General features: G+C 47.1%; 1 protein-coding gene across 3 annotated transcripts in view; it reads right to left on the bottom strand.

Moving 5' to 3' along the window:
• Nucleotides 1-648: 648 nt before the first annotated feature.
• Nucleotides 649-20,984, bottom strand: part of LOC108704618 (arf-GAP with GTPase, ANK repeat and PH domain-containing protein 3) — a 49,886-nt gene continuing 29,550 nt past the window's right edge. For 2 of the 3 annotated variants that reach the window (XM_041566803.1, XM_041566800.1), the window contains exons 9-18: nt 15,922-16,014; nt 14,195-14,299; nt 13,715-13,844; nt 12,691-12,840; nt 8,383-8,544; nt 6,242-6,396; nt 6,031-6,121; nt 3,618-3,840; nt 2,366-2,621; nt 649-2,225 (exon numbers count right to left, since the gene is read on the bottom strand). In XM_041566803.1, coding sequence (XP_041422737.1) covers nt 2,073-2,225; nt 2,366-2,621; nt 3,618-3,840; nt 6,031-6,121; nt 6,242-6,396; nt 8,383-8,544; nt 12,691-12,840; nt 13,715-13,844; nt 14,195-14,299; nt 15,922-16,014 — 1,518 coding nt within the window. In that variant the 3' untranslated portion in view covers nt 649-2,072. The remainder of the gene's footprint in view (nt 2,226-2,365; nt 2,622-3,617; nt 3,841-6,030; nt 6,122-6,241; nt 6,397-8,382; nt 8,545-12,690; nt 12,841-13,714; nt 13,845-14,194; nt 14,300-15,921; nt 16,015-20,984) is intronic. The other variant, XM_041566802.1, reaches the window with a different exon arrangement.

Here is a 20,984-nt window from a genome sequence, read left to right as displayed (position 1 = left end):
CTACTATAGCATTTAAAAGGTTAAAGGGTTAAGATGTTGTACAAAGTAAAGTTTGGTGACCCTGTTATTGGCTGAATAAGTAACAATTGCTCTCACAGCACACAGGCTAAATACCCTGAAAGCTTTCTGTTGTTATTCCGTTTGGTCACCAAACTTTACATTTCCTGATATTAAAGGAAAAATCCATGACTTTCCAACTGAACAAGGATAGGGAAGGGTGTCGTGACACTGTGAGCCTAAGGGATGTTGGGAAATGGTCCATCAGAGTATCTTGGTTCCCAGATAATGTTTCTGCCCCCCCCCTTTCTACATACCCACAACTGACTGAGCTCATGTCACACAGGGGAGGAGGAGGGATATTTCCCCTTTAATATCACACAGACACAGTATTGGGGTTCCTATCAATGTGAGTAACAGACAAGTTGTGGGAGGAGCCATCACTTCACATCAGACTTTATGGCGTCAGGGAAAAGACAGATAAAGGGCAGGTAAGTGCACCCAGCAGGTACCTACTACCCAGAATTCCTTTGTGACACCTCAAGCCCCCCAGAAATAAAATCGTACCTTTTCTCTGGAGTCGGGTGGTTCTGCAGAAGGTACAGGGGGCACCAGGGGTGCAGAATAGAGACATGGAGTAAAGACACGGGGGGCTGTGAGCAGTTTATTACACAGCACATACACAACACAAGGCTCAGAATATACACAGCAATATAAATAGTCACACTGTACATATTATACACTTGTACCGCACCCACACATCAACTTGCCCCTTGGGGAGCCTAATGTGAGTCACTCTGAGGCCCTTCACCTCTAGTGTAATACTCGCCTTCCCCTCCTCCTCATGCACCCCCAGATCTTCTTCTTCTCAGCTCTATCTCTGCCCAAACGCGGGCACTAATCTTATTCTTCCCAGCTCCCCAAAACTAAAGTGTAATACAGCCTGATCTCCCCTCAAACTCAGGCAGTAATCTTGTTATTTCATGCTCCCCAAAACTCAAGGTGTAACAGCCCTGTCTCCCCTCAAACTCAGGCAGGAATCTTGTTCTTTCCCACTCCCCAAAACTCAAGGTGTAACTGCCCTGTCTCCCCTCAAACTCAGGCAGGAATCTTGTTCTTCCCAGCTCCCCAAAACTCAAGGTGTAAAAGCCCTGTCTCCCCTCAAACTCAGCCAGTTATCTTGTTCTTTCCCACTCCCCAAAACTCAAGGTCTAATCCAGCCCTGTCTCCCCTCAAACTCAGACAGGAATCTTGTTCTTCCTAGCTCCCCAAAACTCAAGGTGTAACAGCCCTGTCTCCCCTCAAAGTCAGGCAGTAATCTAGTTCTTTCATGCTCCCCAAAACTGAAAGTGTAATCCAGCCCTGTCTCCCCTCAAAGTCAGACAGTAATCTTGTTCTTCCCCGCTCCCCAAAACTGAAGGTGTCCCACAGGAGAGAGCAAGATGAGTACAGAAATATTTAGACAAGTTGGTTGTGCTCAGGACCAGTAGAAATCCAGACAGGAGGAAAGATCCAGACTTACAGCCACTGTATAATATGAATAGTTCCCTGCTGTGTGTATGAGATTATATATATATCCATATGTACAAATGTTTGTATAGTGGTAGCAAGTACAATACTGCTCGTGTGTATATGCACAGCCATACATATATACGTACCAGAAGCCCAAGTCAAAGGCCAGAATGAGCAGCATTTATCCAGGGAAGTACATTGTTGTTACACGGGAGAGTAGTGGTGCAACTCCCCTGTCTCTACGTTGCACATTAGTGTTACACACGTGATTTGTACCATTGCTTGTCATGTAGTTCTCCTTTAGTGGCCGACATTGAGACAAATAAAGGGTAAGTGACCCTTCCAAACACAAATAAACTGCACCTGATGCTGCAAGAGATCCGGTCTGATACTGGTGCCGTATTGTGGCTGAAGAGTCAGCGAGGGGCGCATCAAAGTTTCATGAAATCCTGAGAAATCCCCCAAACTTGTACACAGGGCAATAAGGGGCACACACAAGAGCACAATGAGTACTCACAGGGCACGGAGGTGCCGCCGTATGAGGGGTCACACAAGAGATGAGGTCACAGGGCACTGAGGGCAGGGGTCGGGCTACAAGCATCTTCTGGGCAGCCATACTGCAGGAGGATATCGCAGCATTCGCAGCTTCCTGCCCGGCGGGCGTAGGCAAGTGGCATGAGGCCGTGGGCATCGCAAGACTTCACATCCACTCCATACTGTAGGGACAAAACAATGGCACCGGGTGAGAAGGAGGGACACAACTGCCAGTCTAGTTGCTAGGATACCAACAGCTGGCACAATATTACCCAGAGGCCCCATGCCCCTCCCACTCCCCATGCTCCTCCCTATTCCTCACCCAGATCAGGAGCTGTGTGCACACCACATTGGCCATGGCGGCAGCAAGATGAAGCGCTGAGCGTCCGTCACCATCTCCGTACGTCTCGTTCACCTCCTCCTTACATCCATGCGCCAGAAGAGTCACGACCAATCGCAAGTCGTCCTCCACCACCGCCCGAAGTAGCTGCTGCCCGAGGGGCACATCCGAGACTGGCAAGGGGCACACAAACAGCTTCTGCTCATATTTAGCCCGAATCCATCGCTCTTTCTCCTCCCTGCAGGACAAAGGAACATCAGGGGGATTATGGGTAGCAGTCAGGCCATGCACTGAGCATCATGGGAAACCGTAGGCATGACATTAATCAGGAAAGACATGGGAATTATAGGGGAAGTTGCCTCCATTGTTATGGAAAACCATTGCTGATAAGAAAAGTGCACAGAGTAGGATGGACCCCCATTCCATTTCTATGGAGCCATTGCTGATACAGAAGCAGCACTGAAAATAATGAGTAACGAGTAGCACAGAACTGTCACAGAGAGTGGATACATGAGAAAGATACTACTATGTGCAGGGTTACAGGTTACACCGTGCATTGTGGGTAATGGATATCTGCTAGATCTGATCTGACACACACACAATGAGATTGGACAATGACTGACAGGAGTTCCCATGAGGCCATTCACCCAAACGTGAGGGGGGGGGCACAGTCACTGTCTTCTTCTATAGAAAATCGTCTCTGGTATCTCCCATTGTATCCCACAATCCTACTGTGCATGTAGTGTTCCAGGCAGCCCCCCACCCACTGCAGAGGAACAATGGCCCCCAATCACTTTATCAGTTATCTGTTCCGCCAGCTGAATGTGCATTGTGTTGGTCATGTTACTGCCCCTTTAAACGGGACCTTAGGCAGGAGGGCTTGTGAGATAGTGAGTGATTGACAGCAGCCCCCCTGTATGGTCTGTCAGTCCCCAAGAAGAACTTGCAGTCAGTCTGAGGACACAAACAGGGCTCTGGGAGGGGGTCCCACATTTATACATTTCCCCCATCAGTTCTTGCCCCAGTGAGCTTACACTTTAAGGTCCCTATCCAATTCCCATCAGTCCCTGCCCCAGAGAGCTTACAATCTAAAGACCGTCAGATACACAGATGCCCCACACAATCACTCTCTCAATGGCACCATTGAATATACTGTAGGAGCTTCCATTCTCTTTGTACCTCTATTAGGAATAGGGGCTGCCATATTGTTCTGCGCTGATCACTGGGTTCTTACCTGGAGCTCTCGGGGCCAGGCTTGCTGTACCCCTCAGTTGAGTGCTCCCACACATTATTGGCAAGGCTGTTCCCAATGGCCATCATAACCATAGTCAGTTCCACGGGCCAATCATCAAGATCAAGGGAACGTACGCGGGAAAGGTGAGTGCCAAGGTTTCGGTGAATGCCAGAACACTCTATACACATAACAGCACCCAGGTTCAGGCTCGCCCAGTCCGGATCTGTCAGTCGGAGGGAACAAGTGATTAGTAAAATACAGTGAGTTCATATATAAGGGGTGAATAACAGCAGCAACACAGGGCGCGACAGAGCAATGAGCCCGGCTTATAAGTGACCAGGGAAGATACATGGAGTAAGGCAAGTAAAGAGTAGCACAGGGAGAACATAAAGGTAAGTGCACAATTGGACAGTTTAGAGACAAGCACAGGGAGGAGCACAAGAGTAGACTATAGGGAGGAGCACTAGAGTAGACTATAGGGAGGAGCACAAGAGTAGACTATAGGGAGGAGCACTAGAGTAGACTATAGGGAGGAGCACAAGAGTAGACTATAGGGAGGAGCACAAGAGTAGACTATAGGGAGGAGCACAAGAGTAGAATACAGGGAGGAGCACTAGAGTAGACTATAGGGAGGAGCACTAGAGTAGACTATAGGGAGGAGCACAAGAGTAGACTATAGGGAGGAGCACAAGAGTAGACTATAGGGAGGAGCACAAGAGTAGAATACAGGGAGGGGCACAAAAGTAGACTATAGGGAGGAGCACAAGAGTAGACTATAGGGAGGAGCACAAGAGTAGAATACAGGGAGGGGCACAAAAGTAGACTATAGGGAGGAGCACAAGAGTAGAATACAGGGAGGAGCACTAGAGTAGACTATAGGGAGGAGCACAAGAGTAGAATATTGGGAGGAGCACTAGAGTAGAATACAGGGAGGAGCACAAGAGTAGACTATAGGGAGGAGCACAAGAGTAGACTATAGGGAGGAGCACAAGAGTAGAATACAGGGAGGGGCACAAAAGTAGACTATAGGGAGGAGCACAAGAGTAGAATACAGGGAGGAGCACTAGAGTAGACTATAGGGAGGAGCACAAGAGTAGAATATTGGGAGGAGCACTAGAGTAGAATACAGGGAGGAGCACAAGAGTAGACTATAGGGAGGAGCACAAGAGTAGACTATAGGGAGGAGCACAAGAGTAGAATATTGGGAGGAGCACAAGAGTAGAATACAGGGAGGAGCACAAGAGTAGAATATTGGGAGGAGCACTAGAGTAGACTATAGGGAGGAGCACAAGAGTAGAATATTGGGAGGAGCACAAGAGTAGAATACAGGGAGGAGCACAAGAGTAGAATATTGGGAGGAGCACTAGAGTAGACTATAGGGAGGAGCACAAGAGTAAAATACAGGGAGGAGCACAAGAGAAGGGAAGGAAGAGAGTAAAGGCAGAAGTCCAGGAGAAAGATTGTAGAGAAAAGGGAAGGAGGAGAAGCTGAAGAGGCAGATTTAGAGTGCAGGGAAAAAGAAGAAGCCAAAGAGACACATGTAGAGAGAAGGGGAAGAAGAGAGTAGAGGAAGAAGCCTAGGAGAAATATATAGAGAGAAGGGAAGGAGGAGAGTAAAGGGGGAAGCCCAGGACAAAGATGTAGAGAGAAGGGAAGGAGAATATAGGGAGAAGCCCAGGACAAAGATGTAGAGAGAAGGGAAGGAGAATATAGGGAGAAGCCCAGGAGAAAGATGTAGAAAGAAGGGAAGGAGCAGAGTAGAGGAAGAAGCCCAGGAGAAAAATGTAGAGAGAAGGGAAGGAGGAGAATATAGGGAGAAACCCAGAAAAATATGTAGAAAGAAGGGAAGGGGAGAGTAGAGGGAGAAGCCAAGGAGAAAAATGTAGAGAGACGGGAAGGAGGAACGTGGAGGGAGAAGGCCAGGAGAAAGATGAGAGAAGTGAAAAAGAAGAGTAGAGGGAGAAGCCCAGGAGAAAGATGTAGAGGGAAGGAGGAGAGTAGAGGGAGAAGCCCAGAAGAAAGATGTAGTGAGAAGGGAAGAAGGAGAATATAGGGAGAAGCCCAGGGGAAATATGAGAGAAGAGAAGGAGGAGAGTAGAGGGTGAAGCACAGGAGAAAGATGTAGAGAGAAGGGAAGGAGGAGAATATAGGGAGAAGCCCAGGAGAAATATGAGAGGAGGAAAGGAGGAGAGTAGAGGGTGAAACGAAAGATGTAGAGATAAGGGAAGGGGGTGAGTAGAGGGAGAAGCCCAGGAGAAAGATGTAGAGAAAAGGGAAGGGGGAGAGTAGAGGGAGAAGCCAAGATGAATCTAGATGGAACCATTGGGAAGTGCAGCAAATGGTATTGGAGGAGCTAAAGATAGCATGCATGCAGGGTGAATATGGGGGCAATAGGAGGGTATCTTGCACACACTGGGAGTATCACAGTCCACACACAGGCTGTTCCCTCGGATGCTCCGAATGGACTGAATGGCAACAGCGTCACTCTGACTGCCGAGACGTGCCTACACAAAGAGACAACCAGTCAGGTGGCATCATAAGAACCAGCAACTGCCCACGACCCCACTATGCCTCCTCGATGGAGGTTCCTGTACATTCTCCCCTTCCCTGGATAAGGCTTTTACCTTGTTCTTGGTGCTTTCACATCCCTGCAGACTGGCCAGAATCTGACTCTCAATGGCTTGAACCCAGAGCTCCCGGTCCTCATACAGAGACGCCTCAAAGTGCCAGCTCTTGCCAGTCAGAGAGACAATAACGAAGCCATAGGACTCCTCCGGCTCTGAAAGCAAACGACATATCACGAGAGTTCCTGGCAAGTTAGGGGGCAGGTAGGGGCTGTGACGGTGACTAAGTGGACCCCCCATGAATCATCTAGAAATCTAACACAGTCACATTACATAAGCCATTTCCTACACATGGAACAACAAATTATGCTATTTTGGGGGAACAATACCCCAAACTTCGAGGCACTATGGAAAGTCACTAGCAACAGTTTTTTATGGGAGCTGTAAGAAGCCATAATGAGTCATGGCAGAAATTCCAACTATTGTAGCCCCGAAAGTACAGATATCAGCAGATCCCCTCCATTCCCGAAAGTACAGATATCAGCAGATCCCCTCCATTCCCTAGAGTACAGATATCAGCAGATCCCCCCATTCCCTAGAGTACAGATATCAGCAGATCCCCCATTCCCTAGAGTACAGATATCAGCAGATCCCCCCATTCCCTAGAGTACAGATATCAGCAGATCCCCCCATTCCCTAGAGTACAGATATCAGCAGATCCCCCCATTCCCGAGAGTACAGATATCAGCAGATCCCCCCATTCCCTAGAGTACAGATATCAGCAGATCCCCCCATTCCCTAGAGTACAGATATCAGCAGATCCCCCATTCCCTAGAGTACAGATATCAGCAGATCCCCCCATTCCCTAGAGTACAGATATCAGCAGATCCCCCCCATTCCCTAGAGTACAGATATCAGCAGATCCCCGACATTCCTGAGAGTAGATATCAGCAGATTCCCCATTCCCTAGAGTACAGATATCAGCAGATCCCCCCATTCCCTAGAGTACAGATATCAGCAGATCCCCGACATTCCCTAGAGTACAGATATCAGCAGATCCCCGACATTCCCTAGAGTACAGATATCAGCAGATCCCCCCATTCCCTAGAGTACAGATATCAGCAGATCCCCCCATTCCCTAGAGTACAGATATCAGCAGATCCCCCCATTCCCTAGAGTACAGATATCAGCAGATCCCCCCCATTCCCTAGAGTACAGATATCAGCAGATCCCCCCATTCCCTAGAGTACAGATATCAGCAGATCCCCCCATTCCCTAGAGTACAGATATCAGCAGATCCCCCATTCCCTAGAGTACAGATATCAGCAGATCCCCCCATTCCCTAGAGTACAGATATCAGCAGATCCCCCCCATTCCCTAGAGTACAGATATCAGCAGATCCCCCCATTCCCTAGAGTACAGATATCAGCAGATCCCCCCATTCCCTAGAGTACAGATATCAGCAGATCCCCCCCATTCCCTAGAGTACAGATATCAGCAGATCCCCCCATTCCCTAGAGTACAGATATCAGCAGATCCCCCCCATTCCCTAGAGTACAGATATCAGCAGATCCCCCATTCCCTAGAGTACAGATATCAGGCAGATCCCCCCATTCCCTAGAGTACAGATATCAGCAGATCCCCCCCATTCCCTAGAGTACAGATATCAGCAGATCCCCCCCATTCCCTAGAGTACAGATATCAGCAGATCCCCGACATTCCTGAGAGTAGATATCAGCAGATTCCCCATTCCCTAGAGTACAGATATCAGCAGATCCCCCCATTCCCTAGAGTACAGATATCAGTAGATCCCCCCATTCCCTAGAGTACAGATATCAGCAGATCCCCGACATTCCCTAGAGTACAGATATCAGCAGATCCCCCCATTCCCTAGAGTACAGATATCAGCAGATCCCCCCATTCCCTAGAGTACAGATATCAGCAGATCCCCCCATTCCCTAGAGTACAGATATCAGCAGATCCCCCCATTTCCCTAGAGTACAGATATCAGCAGATCCCCCCATTCCCTAGAGTACAGATATCAGCAGATCCCCCCATTCCCTAGAGTACAGATATCAGCAGATCCCCCCATTCCCTAGAGTACAGATATCAGCAGATCCCCCCATTCCCTAGAGTACAGTTATCAGCAGATTTTGGATTGGCCAATGATGAGAAGCTACGGTTTCCTAGCCATATCTCACCTTCTCCTGGGCCGGGATTGCCTTCTGACCGAAGGGGGGCGCTGCTCTTTTTCCTGCGGTGCTTCTTTCGGTTTGCATGAGGGGAAGGGGGTGGTTCCAATCTCGGGCTGGTGGTCCCCCCCAAGTTAGAGGCGGCATTGAGAGAGTCATTGGGAGAAACACCTAAATGGAAGGTGAGACAAGATGGGCAAATATCACAGCAGGTGCCCCTATTATAGAGCCTTCAGCACAAACATGTTGTGTTTCCCCATTATACACCCGCCTTCATTAAAAAAGTGAATATCTCTGGATGACTGGTACATCTTTGTGAGAGGATCGATGCATTTACATAAACGTGATCATTAGGCCGAGCGCCGATCTTCACAGCTTTCACTGAACCCCTACTTATTATATACCCTGCCTCCCTGATATAATCCACTCCTCCATATTATACACCCTGTCTCCCTAATATAATCCACTCCTCCTTATTATACACCGTCTCCCTAATATAATCCACTCCTCATTATTATACACCCGCCTCCCAGATATAATCCACTCCTCCTTATTATACACCCGCCTCCCTAATATAATCCACTCCTCATTATTATACACCCTGCCTCCCTGATATAATCCACTCCTCCTTATTATACACCCGCCTCCCTGATATAATCCACTCCTCATTATTATACACCCTGCCTCCCTGATATAATCCACTCCTCCTTATTATACACCGTCTCCCTAATATAATCCACTCCTCATTATTATACACCCTGCCTCCCTGATATAATCCACTCCTCCTTATTATACACCCTGTCTCCCTAATATAATCCACTCGTCCTTATTATACACCCTGTCTCCCTAATATAATCCACTGCTCTTTATTATACACCCCGCCTCCCTAATATAATCCACTCCTCCTTATTATACACCCCGCCTCCCTAATATAATCCACTCCTCTTTATTATACACCCCGCCTCCCTAATATAATCCACTCCTCCTTATTATACACCCTGTCTCCCTAATATAATCCACTCCTCCTTATTATACACCGTCTCCCTAATATAATCCACTCCTCCTTATTATACACCCCGCCTCCCTAATATAATCCACTCGTCCTTATTATACACCCTGTCTCCCTAATATAATCCACTCCTCCTTATTATACACCCGCCTCCCTAATATAATCCACTCCTCTTTATTATACACCCTGCCTCCCTAATATAATCCACTCCTCCTTATTATATGCCGTCTCCCTAATATAATCCACTCCTCCTTATTATACACCGTCTCCCTAATATAATCCACTCCTCATTATTATATACCCTGCCTCCCTAATATAATCCACTCGTCCTTATTATACACCCTGTCTCCCTAATATAATCCACTGCTCCTTATTTTACACCCCGCCTCCCTAATATAATCCACTCCTCCTTATTATACACCCCGCCTCCCTAATATAATCCACTCCTCTTTATTATACACCCCGCCTCCCTAATATAATCCACTCCTCCTTATTATACACCCTGCCTCCCTAATATAATCCACTCCTCCTTATTATACACCCTGCCTCCCTAATATAATCCACTCCTCCTTATTATACACCCTGTCTCCCTAATATAATCCACTCCTCCTTATTATACACCCTGTCTCCCTAATATAATGCACTCCTCCTTATTATACACCGTCTCCCTAATATAATCCATTCCTCCTTATTATACACCCCGCCTCCCTAATATAATCCACTCGTCCTTATTATACACCCTGTCTCCCTAATATAATCCACTCGTCCTTATTATACACCCGCCTCCCTAATATAATCCACTCCTCTTTATTATACACCCTGCCTCCCTAATATAATCCACTCCTCCTTATTATATACCGTCTCCCTAATATAATCCACTCCTCCTTATTATACACCGTCTCCCTAATATAATCCACTCGTCCTTATTATACACCCTGTCTCCCTAATATAATCCACTCCTCCTTATTATACACCCGCCTCCCTAATATAATCCACTCCTCCTTATTATGCACCCTGCCTCCCTAATATAATCCACTCCTCTTTATTATACACCCCGCCTCCCTAATATAATCCACTCCTCCTTATTATACACCCTGCCTCCCTAATATAATCCACTCCTCCTTATTATACATCCCGCCTCCCTAATATAATCCACTCCTCCTTATTATACACCCTGCCTCCCTAATATAATCCACTCCTCCTTATTATACACCGTCTCCCTAATATAATCCACTCCTCCTTATTATACACCCCGCCTCCCTAATATAATCCACTCGTCCTTATTATACACCCTGTCTCCCTAATATAATCCAGTCCTCCTTATTATACACCCGCCTCCCTAATATAATCCACTCCTCTTTATTATACACCCGCCTCCCTAATATAATCCACTCCTCTTTATTATACACCGTCTCCCTAATATAATCCACTCTTCCTTATTATACACCCCGCCTCCCTAATATAATCCACTCGTCCTTATTATACACCGTCTCCCTAATATAATCCACTCCTCCTTATTATACACCCGCCTCCCTAATATAATCCACTCTTCCTTATTATACACCCCGCCTCCCCAATATAATCCACTCCTCTTTATTATACACCCTGCCTCCCTAATATAATCCACTCCTCCTTATTATATACCGTCTCCCTAATATAATCCACTCCTCCTTATTATACACCGTCTCCCTAATATAATCCACTCGTCCTTATTATACACCCTGTCTCCCTAATATAATCCACTCCTCCTTATTATACACCCACCTCCCTAATATAATCCACTCCTCCTTATTATGCACCCTGCCTCCCTAATATAATCCACTCCTCTTTATTATACACCCCGCCTCCCTAATATAATCCACTCCTCCTTATTATACACCCTGCCTCCCTAATATAATCCACTCCTCCTTATTATACATCCCGCCTCCCTAATATAATCCACTCCTCCTTATTATACACCCTGCCTCCCTAATATAATCCACTCCTCCTTATTATACACCGTCTCCCTAATATAATCCACTCCTCCTTATTATACACCCCGCCTCCCTAATATAATCCACTCGTCCTTATTATACACCCTGTCTCCCTAATATAATCCAGTCCTCCTTATTATACACCGTCTCCCTAATATAATCCACTCCTCCTTATTATACACCCGCCTCCCTAATATAATCCACTCCTCTTTATTATACACCCGCCTCCCTAATATAATCCACTCCTCTTTATTATACACCGTCTCCCTAATATAATCCACTCTTCCTTATTATACACCCCGCCTCCCTAATATAATCCACTCGTCCTTATTATACACCGTCTCCCTAATATAATCCACTCCTCCTTATTATACACCCGCCTCCCTAATATAATCCACTCTTCCTTATTATACACCCCGCCTCCCCAATATAATCCACTCCTCTTTATTATACACCCCGCCTCCCTAATATAATCCACTCCTCCTTATTATACACCCCGCCTCCCCAATATAATCCACTCCTCCTTATTATACACCCTGCCTCCCCAATATAATCCACTCCTCTTTATTATACACCCCGCCTCCCTAATATAATCCACTCCTCCTTATTATACACCCCGCCTCCCTAATATAATCCACTCCTCCTTATTATACACCCGCCTCCCTAATATAATCCACTCCTCTTTATTATACACCCCGCCTCCCCAATATAATCCACTCCTCCTTATTATACACCCCGCCTCCCCAATATAATCCACTCCTCTTTATTATACACCCCGCCTCCCTAATATAATCCACTCCTCCTTATTATACATCGCGCCTCCCTAATATAATCCACTCGCCCTTATTATACAACCCACCTCCCTTATATAATCCGCTCGTCATTATTATACAACCCAACTCCCTGATATAATCCACTCACCCTTATTATATACCCTGCCTCCCTAATATAATCTGCTTCCTTTCATTACAAAACACCACTATGTGGATCTAGTTTTTTTAATATAATCACATTTTTTTTTGACCTCAGAAAGGATTTAATCCTGCAGTTTCCCGGTATAATTGATATCATGTGTAAGAGGTGCACTCTTTTATGGGGACACTCTAATATAGAACATATAATACAGAACACCTAAGAGAAATATTTCTTTAAAGTAAGTAAAGAGGTGAAATCCCCTTCACACATTCTAAGGGGTCAGGGTGGTCTCCAAACATTGTTGGGATAGAAGAGGAGACATCTATCTGACTCGTCTGATCTCTCTCTCTCTTTGGGTAACATTAATCTCAGCAGAGAGGCCAGTAATTGACCAATCAGATTGGGAGTACATGCACTTACTTGTGGTGCTGTCCCCCCACTGCTCCCCACTGCACACAGAGAACGAGCGATGGGCCATGGCTCCCCCATCTCCTTTGCCACTGAATGCCGACAGGCTGAGTCCACTGAGAGAGCGCTCCGAGGGAAGAGACACACTGGAATGAGCAGAACCTGCACATAATGAGACACACACCTTATACACAGTGACACAGGGTACAAAGAGCAGTATGAGGTGCATCACTGTCACTGGGCAGCTCCTTCGTTTGTTGGGCCCTCTAAACATTATGGGGTACAGAGAGTAGGGAAGGTTATATGGTGGTACAGAGAGTGCAGTTATACAGAGAGAGTGCCAGGCACGGGGAAGGGGTGAGTACAAGTAGATCGACACGAGACATTGGCTGTGGGGGAAGATGGCAGGTAATAGGCCTCATTATCCCTGAGATTGTACAATCAGCGCCTGTGTAATTGTCCAATTTGATGCTAATGATTAATGAATTAAACATGTGCCATCAATTAGTCCTCAGAGAATAATTCTGCATAAAGCAGCGGCTAATGTAATTACTGAAACATCCATAACGAGCTGCGACATCCTGCAGTCAGGATCACATCAGCAACAGAGCAGGGGGGCACAAAATGAAGGGAGAATATAGTATCTTTCATAGAAAACACTTACCCAATGCTTCAGATCCAGGGGTACCCAGGGTACAAATAAGCACTCACCCAAAACTCCCCCTGACATTCAGACTGGGCCCCCTTAGCTCATAACAAGGTTACAGATATATAGAAACATTGGGGTGTCACCCTGCTATAGTTCCAGGGGTAGTACCCAGGGCACAAATAAGCACTCACCCCAAATCTCCCCCTAACTGACCTTCAGACTGGGCCCCCTTAGCTCATAACAAGGTTACAGATATATAGAAACATTGGGGTATCACCCTGCTATAGTTCCAGGGGTACCCAGGATACAAATAAGCACCCCACATCTGAGCCTTATTGCCCTAAGAAAAGGTGAAAGACAGTAAGCAGATACAAGAGGGGCCAGTACCTGTTTGTGCAGATGAATGGCTTCCAATTACAGGGGTCCCACTTGTGGCCCTTGGGGGTCTCTTTCCTGGAATTTTAACGGTGGTGCGGAGAAGATCGATGTGTTTGCCATGAATGTTCTGCATATAATCCTGCACATGAGAGACAGGTCAGAATAGGGCATTTTACTTCTGAAGCAAATCTAGTGCTGCTAGTGCAGGTTAGTAGAATAAACAGAATATTTCAGAAATTGTAGATTAAGGTCATGTGATAAAGTAATAAATCCTCCATGAAGACTTGGTTAAATATAACTTTAAAAAATGTATATATATATGTATATATATATATATATATATATATATATATATACCTAATAACTTGAGCTCTGTAATAAATACCTAATAACTTGGGGTGAGCAATAAATACTGAAAATAGTAATGGGAGGAGTTATAGGCAAGGGAGTTATTGATAGTAGTGGGAGGGGAGTATGAGGGGTACCTACATGCAGACTGGGGTGATAATTTAACATCCCATTGTCGCAGAGAGTAACATACTTCTTCTTCCATTCCTTGTTCAGAGATTTCCCACTTCTCTTCAACAGAACTCCCTGTGGATAAGAGACATGTCAGTGTATGTAACAAGCGAGTGACAGCGAAACAGACAGGACAGACAAGAAGCAACATGGCAGCTCCAACACACAAACAGTAAACAAAACAGACAAATTGAGCATTTATACAGCACCACAGGCTACACCCAGGGATCAGTTAACCCTATCAGGTGTGTCAGCTAAAGTAATGCTGATATTCCTAGCCTTTTGATCCTTGAGGGATTTATTAGGGACCATCTTCTCTTAATTCTGCCTTAGTAGTAAAGAGTTAATAGGTATCTTGAGTGCTGCCACCTACAGGAATACCAGGGAAAGTGATGATGACATGGCACAGCCAATCCTTGCCCGTCCTGTCAATTACCCTTTAGTGGGAGGGGCCAAATCCATATCCAATCATTCTCATGGGAGACACTAAAGGAGGAGACAGGGGCGTCCCTCCCATGAGAACTGCAGCCTGAGACTGGGGGTTCAAATCATCACTGGACTGAGAATACGTCCCAAGTTCTTTACTACACATGTGATTTATACTATATTTAATATAACATCACCCCAAATCCCCCCTAACTGACCTTCAGACTGGGCCCCTTAGCTCATAACAAGGTTACAGATATATAGAAACATTGGGGGTAACAGTCACCCTGCTATAGTTCCAGGGGTACCCAGGGTACAAATAAACACTCACCCCAAATCTCCCCCTAACTGACCTTCAGACTGGGCCCCCTTAGCTCATAACAAGGTTACAGATATATAGAAACATTGGGGTGTCACCCTGCTATAGTTCCAGGGTACCAGGGTACAAATAAACACTCACCCCAAATCTCCCCCTAACTGACCTTCAGACTGGGCCCCCTTAGCTCATAACAAGGTTACAGATATATAGAAACATTGGGGTGTCACCCTGCTATAGTTCCAGGGGTACACAGGGCACAAATAATCACTCACCCCAAATCTCCCCCTAACTGACCTTCAGACTGGGCCCCCTTAGCTCATAACAAGGTTACAGATATATAGAAACATTGGGGTGTCACTTACCTTTATGATGGAACCCCTTTCCACAGTTTGGAGGCCACAGCATGGGAATGAGGGAGTTGCAAGACTAAGCTTTGGCAGAAGTACATTTGCACACCAGGCTGTACACACACACACACACACACACAATGTTGCTGCTCACAAAACAGAGAACTACCACACACAGTCGGACACACACAGTTAACACACTCACTCAGACAGACACTGTTCTACAATCATACAATGTTACACAGTAAGACACACATTGTTACACACTCGCACAATGTTATTCAGAGATATTTGCATGTTCCTATATGAACGAGACAGTTATAAGTTGGAGAATGAAAGACAGACAGAAGGACAGACAGGAGGCTCCAGGCCTTGCACACTGACACATCACTAGTGACAGATATGTACATAACATACACAATACACACACATATATATAGACAGTGAGTGTGCGCAGTTATGGTGACACAAACACAGGGATTCCGGCTGGCGCTGCACAGTTGCCTGATGGGAATAATTGCTCTGCTGCTTCTCTAGCCCTGCTCACACTCACACTCACACTCATGCACACACACATCACTGGAGGGGAAGGGGCGGAACCCCACCTGTTTGATAGGAATGGCTCTTCCACTGCCAACATTCTCAGTTTTACACTCCGGGACCCTCTTCTCTCTGTCCATCTCTGCGCCCCTCCGAGACTGGAAGAGACAAGATACAGGCGCACATTACATGGGTACAGGAGGGCCACACACACACAGTACTGGAGAATGGGGGGCAAAAGAGACGGGGGTAAGGGGCACACACACACAGTACTGGAGAATGGGGGGCAAAAGAGACGGGGGTAGGGGGCACACACACACAGTACTGGAGAATGGGGGGTGGAACCATTAGAGAGGGGTAGGGGGAACACACACACACAGTACTGGAGAATGGGGGGCAAAAGAGACGGGGGTAAGGGGCACACACACACAGTACTGGAGAATGGGGGGTGGAACCATTAGAGAGGGGTAGGGGGCACACACACTCACACACACTATTAGCGTACAGATGTCCCCCAGTATAAACTACACCCACACTCTAAGCATCAGCTGAAAGGCCCAGTCCCTCCCCATTATGGTGCCCTGCGTGGGGGCGGCAGCAGGAATCCAATAGACATGGAGAGAGGCATGAAATGGGTGACATAGTGACACTGCCAACAGCTAAAAAAGACAGCCAATCAGAATCCATTCCAATACTTTATTTACTAGAGTTACAGAGTTGCAGGGCTGGGGGAGGGGCATCTTGGGAGAGGGGAGGAGCATCTAGGAGAGGGGAGGAGACTTCTGGTACAAAACAGCTTCATAGACAAGGAATCAGAGGCCGGTGAGTCGGCCAGTGTATTCTCTCTGTATATACAGGCATATTTATAGAGAGGGGACGCAGGAAAATACAATATTCAATTTACAATCCGCAAAGGCTTGATCCAGAAAGTGCTTCTGAGACGCTGTGAATGGAGATACTCAGTAACCATATACAGAGCACAAGGATTACATTCAAACAGGAAGAGACAGCAGCATGTCTATAAGACAGATGGGGGCCCCTACATGTGAGCTGGAGTCATCCAGGGCCAGGGGTGGAGGGTCCGTGCAGGCTGCAGGGAGTAGAGCGTCTGTCCAACTGCAGTACTCGGAGCCATAGTCACTTGGGGGGGGGGGTCCCGTATAATTCCGTTCAGTCTCTTGTTCTCCTGGCAGTAGGGGCAGATGGAGCAAAAGGGCCTCTCAGGGGCAGTTGGTGGAGTGGGTCAGGTACTTGCGCAGGACAGACACACGGCTCTGAGGAGGAGGCAGAGGAGCCAGCGGCAGTCTCTGAAATGTCCCAGTCTGGAAAAGGTGAAAGTTTCCAGTACAGAAAGAGGCAAAATCACAAAGGGACCCCCCAAATCTCACAGGACAAGGAGGGAAAGAACATGGGGAGGGGGAGACACCCATCTTTTAGGCACAAATTAATTCCTGGGAAAAAATGGAAATCACTCATCCAGGGTCTGGGCCTTCCCAGGAATGCTACAAGTGAGCACTCAGGTGAGTGGAGATTACTCTTCCTTTGTTATACATACTGAGTGTCACTCACATAGTCCCACCTCTACCTCACCTGCCATATGCCACAGTGAGCAGCACCCCCAGGAGCCAATGTCGTCTGTAGCCCAATCCTGACCCCTCCCATCAGAATAAATCCTTTAAATCACTAAGCCCAGTGTCACTTACAACCAATTAATAGTGAAACATATCACTCATTTAACAGAGTCTCCATCTGTATCAATAAATATCCCAGAGTCTCCATCTGTATCAATAAATATCCCAGAGTCTCCATCTATATCAATAAATATCCCAGAGTCTCCATCTGTATCAATAAATATCCCAGAGTCTCCATTTATATCAATAAATATCCTAGAGTCTCCATCTGTATCAATAAATATCCCAGAGTCTCCATCTATATCAATAAATATCCCAGAGTCTCCATCTGTATCAATAAATATCCCAGAGTCTCCATCTGTATCAATAAATATCCCAGAGTCTCCATCTGTATCAATAAATATCCCAGAGTCTCCATCTATATCAATAAATATCCCAGAGTCTCCATCTGTATCAATAAATATCCCAGAGTCTCCATCTATATCAATAAATATCCTAGAGTCTCCATCTGTATCAATAAATATCCCAGAGTCTCCATCTATATCAATAAACATCCCAGTCTCCATCTTTATCAATAAACATCCCAGTCTCCATCTGTATCAATAAACATTCCAGAGTCTCCATCTGTATCAATAAACATCCAGGGTTTCTGCTATCTGCTATAGTTATCCAGGGATAACCCTAGATGTGTATAGATGCAGATGGAGACCCTGGATTGTGTATAGTTATAGAGGGACAACCCTAAATGTGTATAAATAAAGATGGAGACCCTGGGCTGTGTATAGATCAAGAAGAGAGGGGGAGACGGCACAAAGAGAAGGGAAGGGTGAAGAGCGGCACAAAGGGAAGAGAGGGGAGACAAGCGGCACAAAGAGAAGGGAAAAGAGAGACACGAAGGGAAGAGAGGGGAGACCAGCGGCACAAAGAGAATGGAAGGGAGAAGAGTGGCACAAAGAGAAGGAAAAGGAGACGAGCGGCACAAAGGGAAGAGAGGGGAGACGAGCGGCAAAATGGGAAATGAGGAGAGACAAGTGGCACAATAGGAAGAGAGGGGAGATGAGCGGCACAAATGGAAGAGAGGGGAGATGAGCGGCACAAATGGAAGAGAGGGGAGATGAGCGGCACAAATGGAAGAGAGGGGAGATGAGCGGCACAAATAGAAGAGAGGGGAGATGAGCGGCACAAATGGAAGAGAGCGGGAGACGAGCAGCACAAGGAGAAGGGAAGGGTGAAGAGCAGCACGAAGGGAAGAGAGGGGAGATGAGCAGCACAAAGGGAAGGGAGAAGAGCGGCACAAGGAGAAGGGGAGGGGGAAGAGCGGCACAAGGAGAAGGGGAGGGGGAAGAGCGGCACAAGGAGAAGCGGAGGGGGAAGAGCGGCACAAGGAGAAGGGGAGGGGGAAGAGTGGCACGAAGGGAAGAGAGGGGAGATGAGCGGCACAAAGAGAAGAGAGGAGAGACGAGCAGCAAGAAGAGAAGGGAGACAAGCAGCACAAAGGGAAGAGAGGGGAGACGAGCGGCACAAAGAGAGTGGAAGGGAGAAGAGTGGCACGAAGGGAAAAAAGGGGAGATGAGCAGCACAAAGGGAAGGGAGAAGAGCGGCACAAAGGGAAGAGAGGGGAGGCGAGCGGCACAAAGGGAAGAGAGGGGAGACGAGCGGCACAAAGAGAAGGGAGATGAGCGGCACAAAGGGAAGAAAAGCGGCACAAAGAGAAGGGAAGGGTGAAGAGCAGCACGAAGGGAAGAGAGGGGAGACGAGCGGCACAAAGGGAAGAGAGGGGAGATGAGCGGCACAAAGGGAAGGGAGAAGGGAAGACGAGCGGCACAAAGGGAAGGGAGAAGAGCGGCACAAAGGGAAGAAAAGCGGCACAAAGAGAAGGGAAGGGTGAAGAGCAGCACGAAGGGAAGAGAGGGGAGACGAGTGGCAAAAGAGAAGAGAGGGGGGACGAGCGGCACAAAGAGAAGGGAAGATGAGCAGCACAAAGGGAAGGGAGAAGAGCAGCACAAAGGGAAGAGAGGGGGGACGAGCAGCACAAAGGGAAGGGAGAAGAGCAGCACAAAGGGAAGAGAGGGGGGACGAGCGGCACAAAGAGAAGAGAGAAGAGTGGCACGAAGGGAAGATGAGCGGCACGAAGGGAAGATGAGCAGCACAAAGGGAAGGGAAGATGAGCGGCACAAAGGGAAGGGAAGATGAGCGGCACAAAGGGAAGGGAAGATGAGCGGCACAAAGGGAAGGGAGGGGAGACGAGCGGCACAAAGGGAAGAGAGGGAGACAAGAATAGCATGAAGGGAGGGCTGCAGGCACAGAAGGAAAGGACAAAGGAGGGAGAGCTGCAGGAATGGAGGGGAAGGACATGGTAGGGAGGGGAAGGGAGGGTTGACAGCAGGGAGAGCTTAGAGCAGCAAGCATTGGGAAGGGAGTGTGTTCAAACTTTCTTAACCTGCCAAATTTTGTAGGGGGTGAGGTCAAAAAAATGGGCATGGTCGAAAATTTTCGCTGCACGTTATTAAGGTAGATCTCCTGATGGGGGCCAGGTGTTGAGAGTAGATCCCGGCGTAACAAAGTCTGGGCACCCCTGTTATAGAGGGGCAACCCTAGATATATAGATATATATAGATACAGATGGAGACCCTGGACTGTGTATAGTTATAGAGGGGGGGAAGTGACGATTTTATGGATTTGTAAGAAAAGGAATTGTTTAGCATTAATTTGGGTAAGAGAAAAAATCCACACGTTGCTACTCATTTTGCCACTATGGGTTTTCTGTGCTCAGATATTTTCATTGTTTGTGAAATATTAATTCATATGAATGAGCCCCATTGCTTTGATACCACTCTGGGCATACAAAGTGCGTACAGCCCACTTTCTACTTGTCAACCCTGTGGGGTCCCTAATTCCATGCACACAGGCCACAGCTAAAGCAGGAGACAGGCTCCCAGCGGTTTGTATTCCTATCATATAGGAGATTTTACTTGTACCCCATGAGATACTCTCCAATGTATCACAAGGGTGAGATCCTACTCAGTGTATAGTAAGGCTGAAGGTGCTAGTGCCCCATGAGATCCTACTCAGTGTATAGTAAGCCTGAAGGTGCCAGTGCCCCATGAGATCCTACTCAGTATATACTAAGGCTGAAGGTGCCAGAGCCCCATGAGATCCAACTCAGTGTATACTAAGGCTGAAGGTGCCAGTGCCCAATGAGATCCTACTCAGTGTATAGTAAGGCTGAAGGTGCCATTGCCCCATGAGATCCTACTCAGAGTATAGTAAGGCTCATGGTGTCAGTTTCCCATGAGATCCTACTCAGTGTATATTAAGGCTGAAGGTGCCAGTGCCCCATGAGATTCTACTTAGAGTATAGTAAGGTTCACTGTGCCAGTGCCCCATGAGATCCTACTCAGTGTATATTAAGGCTGAAAGTGCCAGAGCCCCATGAGATCCAACTCAGTGCATAGTAACGCTGAAGGTGCCTTTGCCCTATGAGATTAGTAAGTGTA

This window comes from Xenopus laevis, chromosome 6L (assembly GCF_017654675.1).
Source record: "Xenopus laevis strain J_2021 chromosome 6L, Xenopus_laevis_v10.1, whole genome shotgun sequence".
Classification (NCBI taxonomy): domain Eukaryota; kingdom Metazoa; phylum Chordata; class Amphibia; order Anura; family Pipidae; genus Xenopus; species Xenopus laevis.
This window is presented reverse-complemented; position numbering and strand designations above follow the sequence as displayed.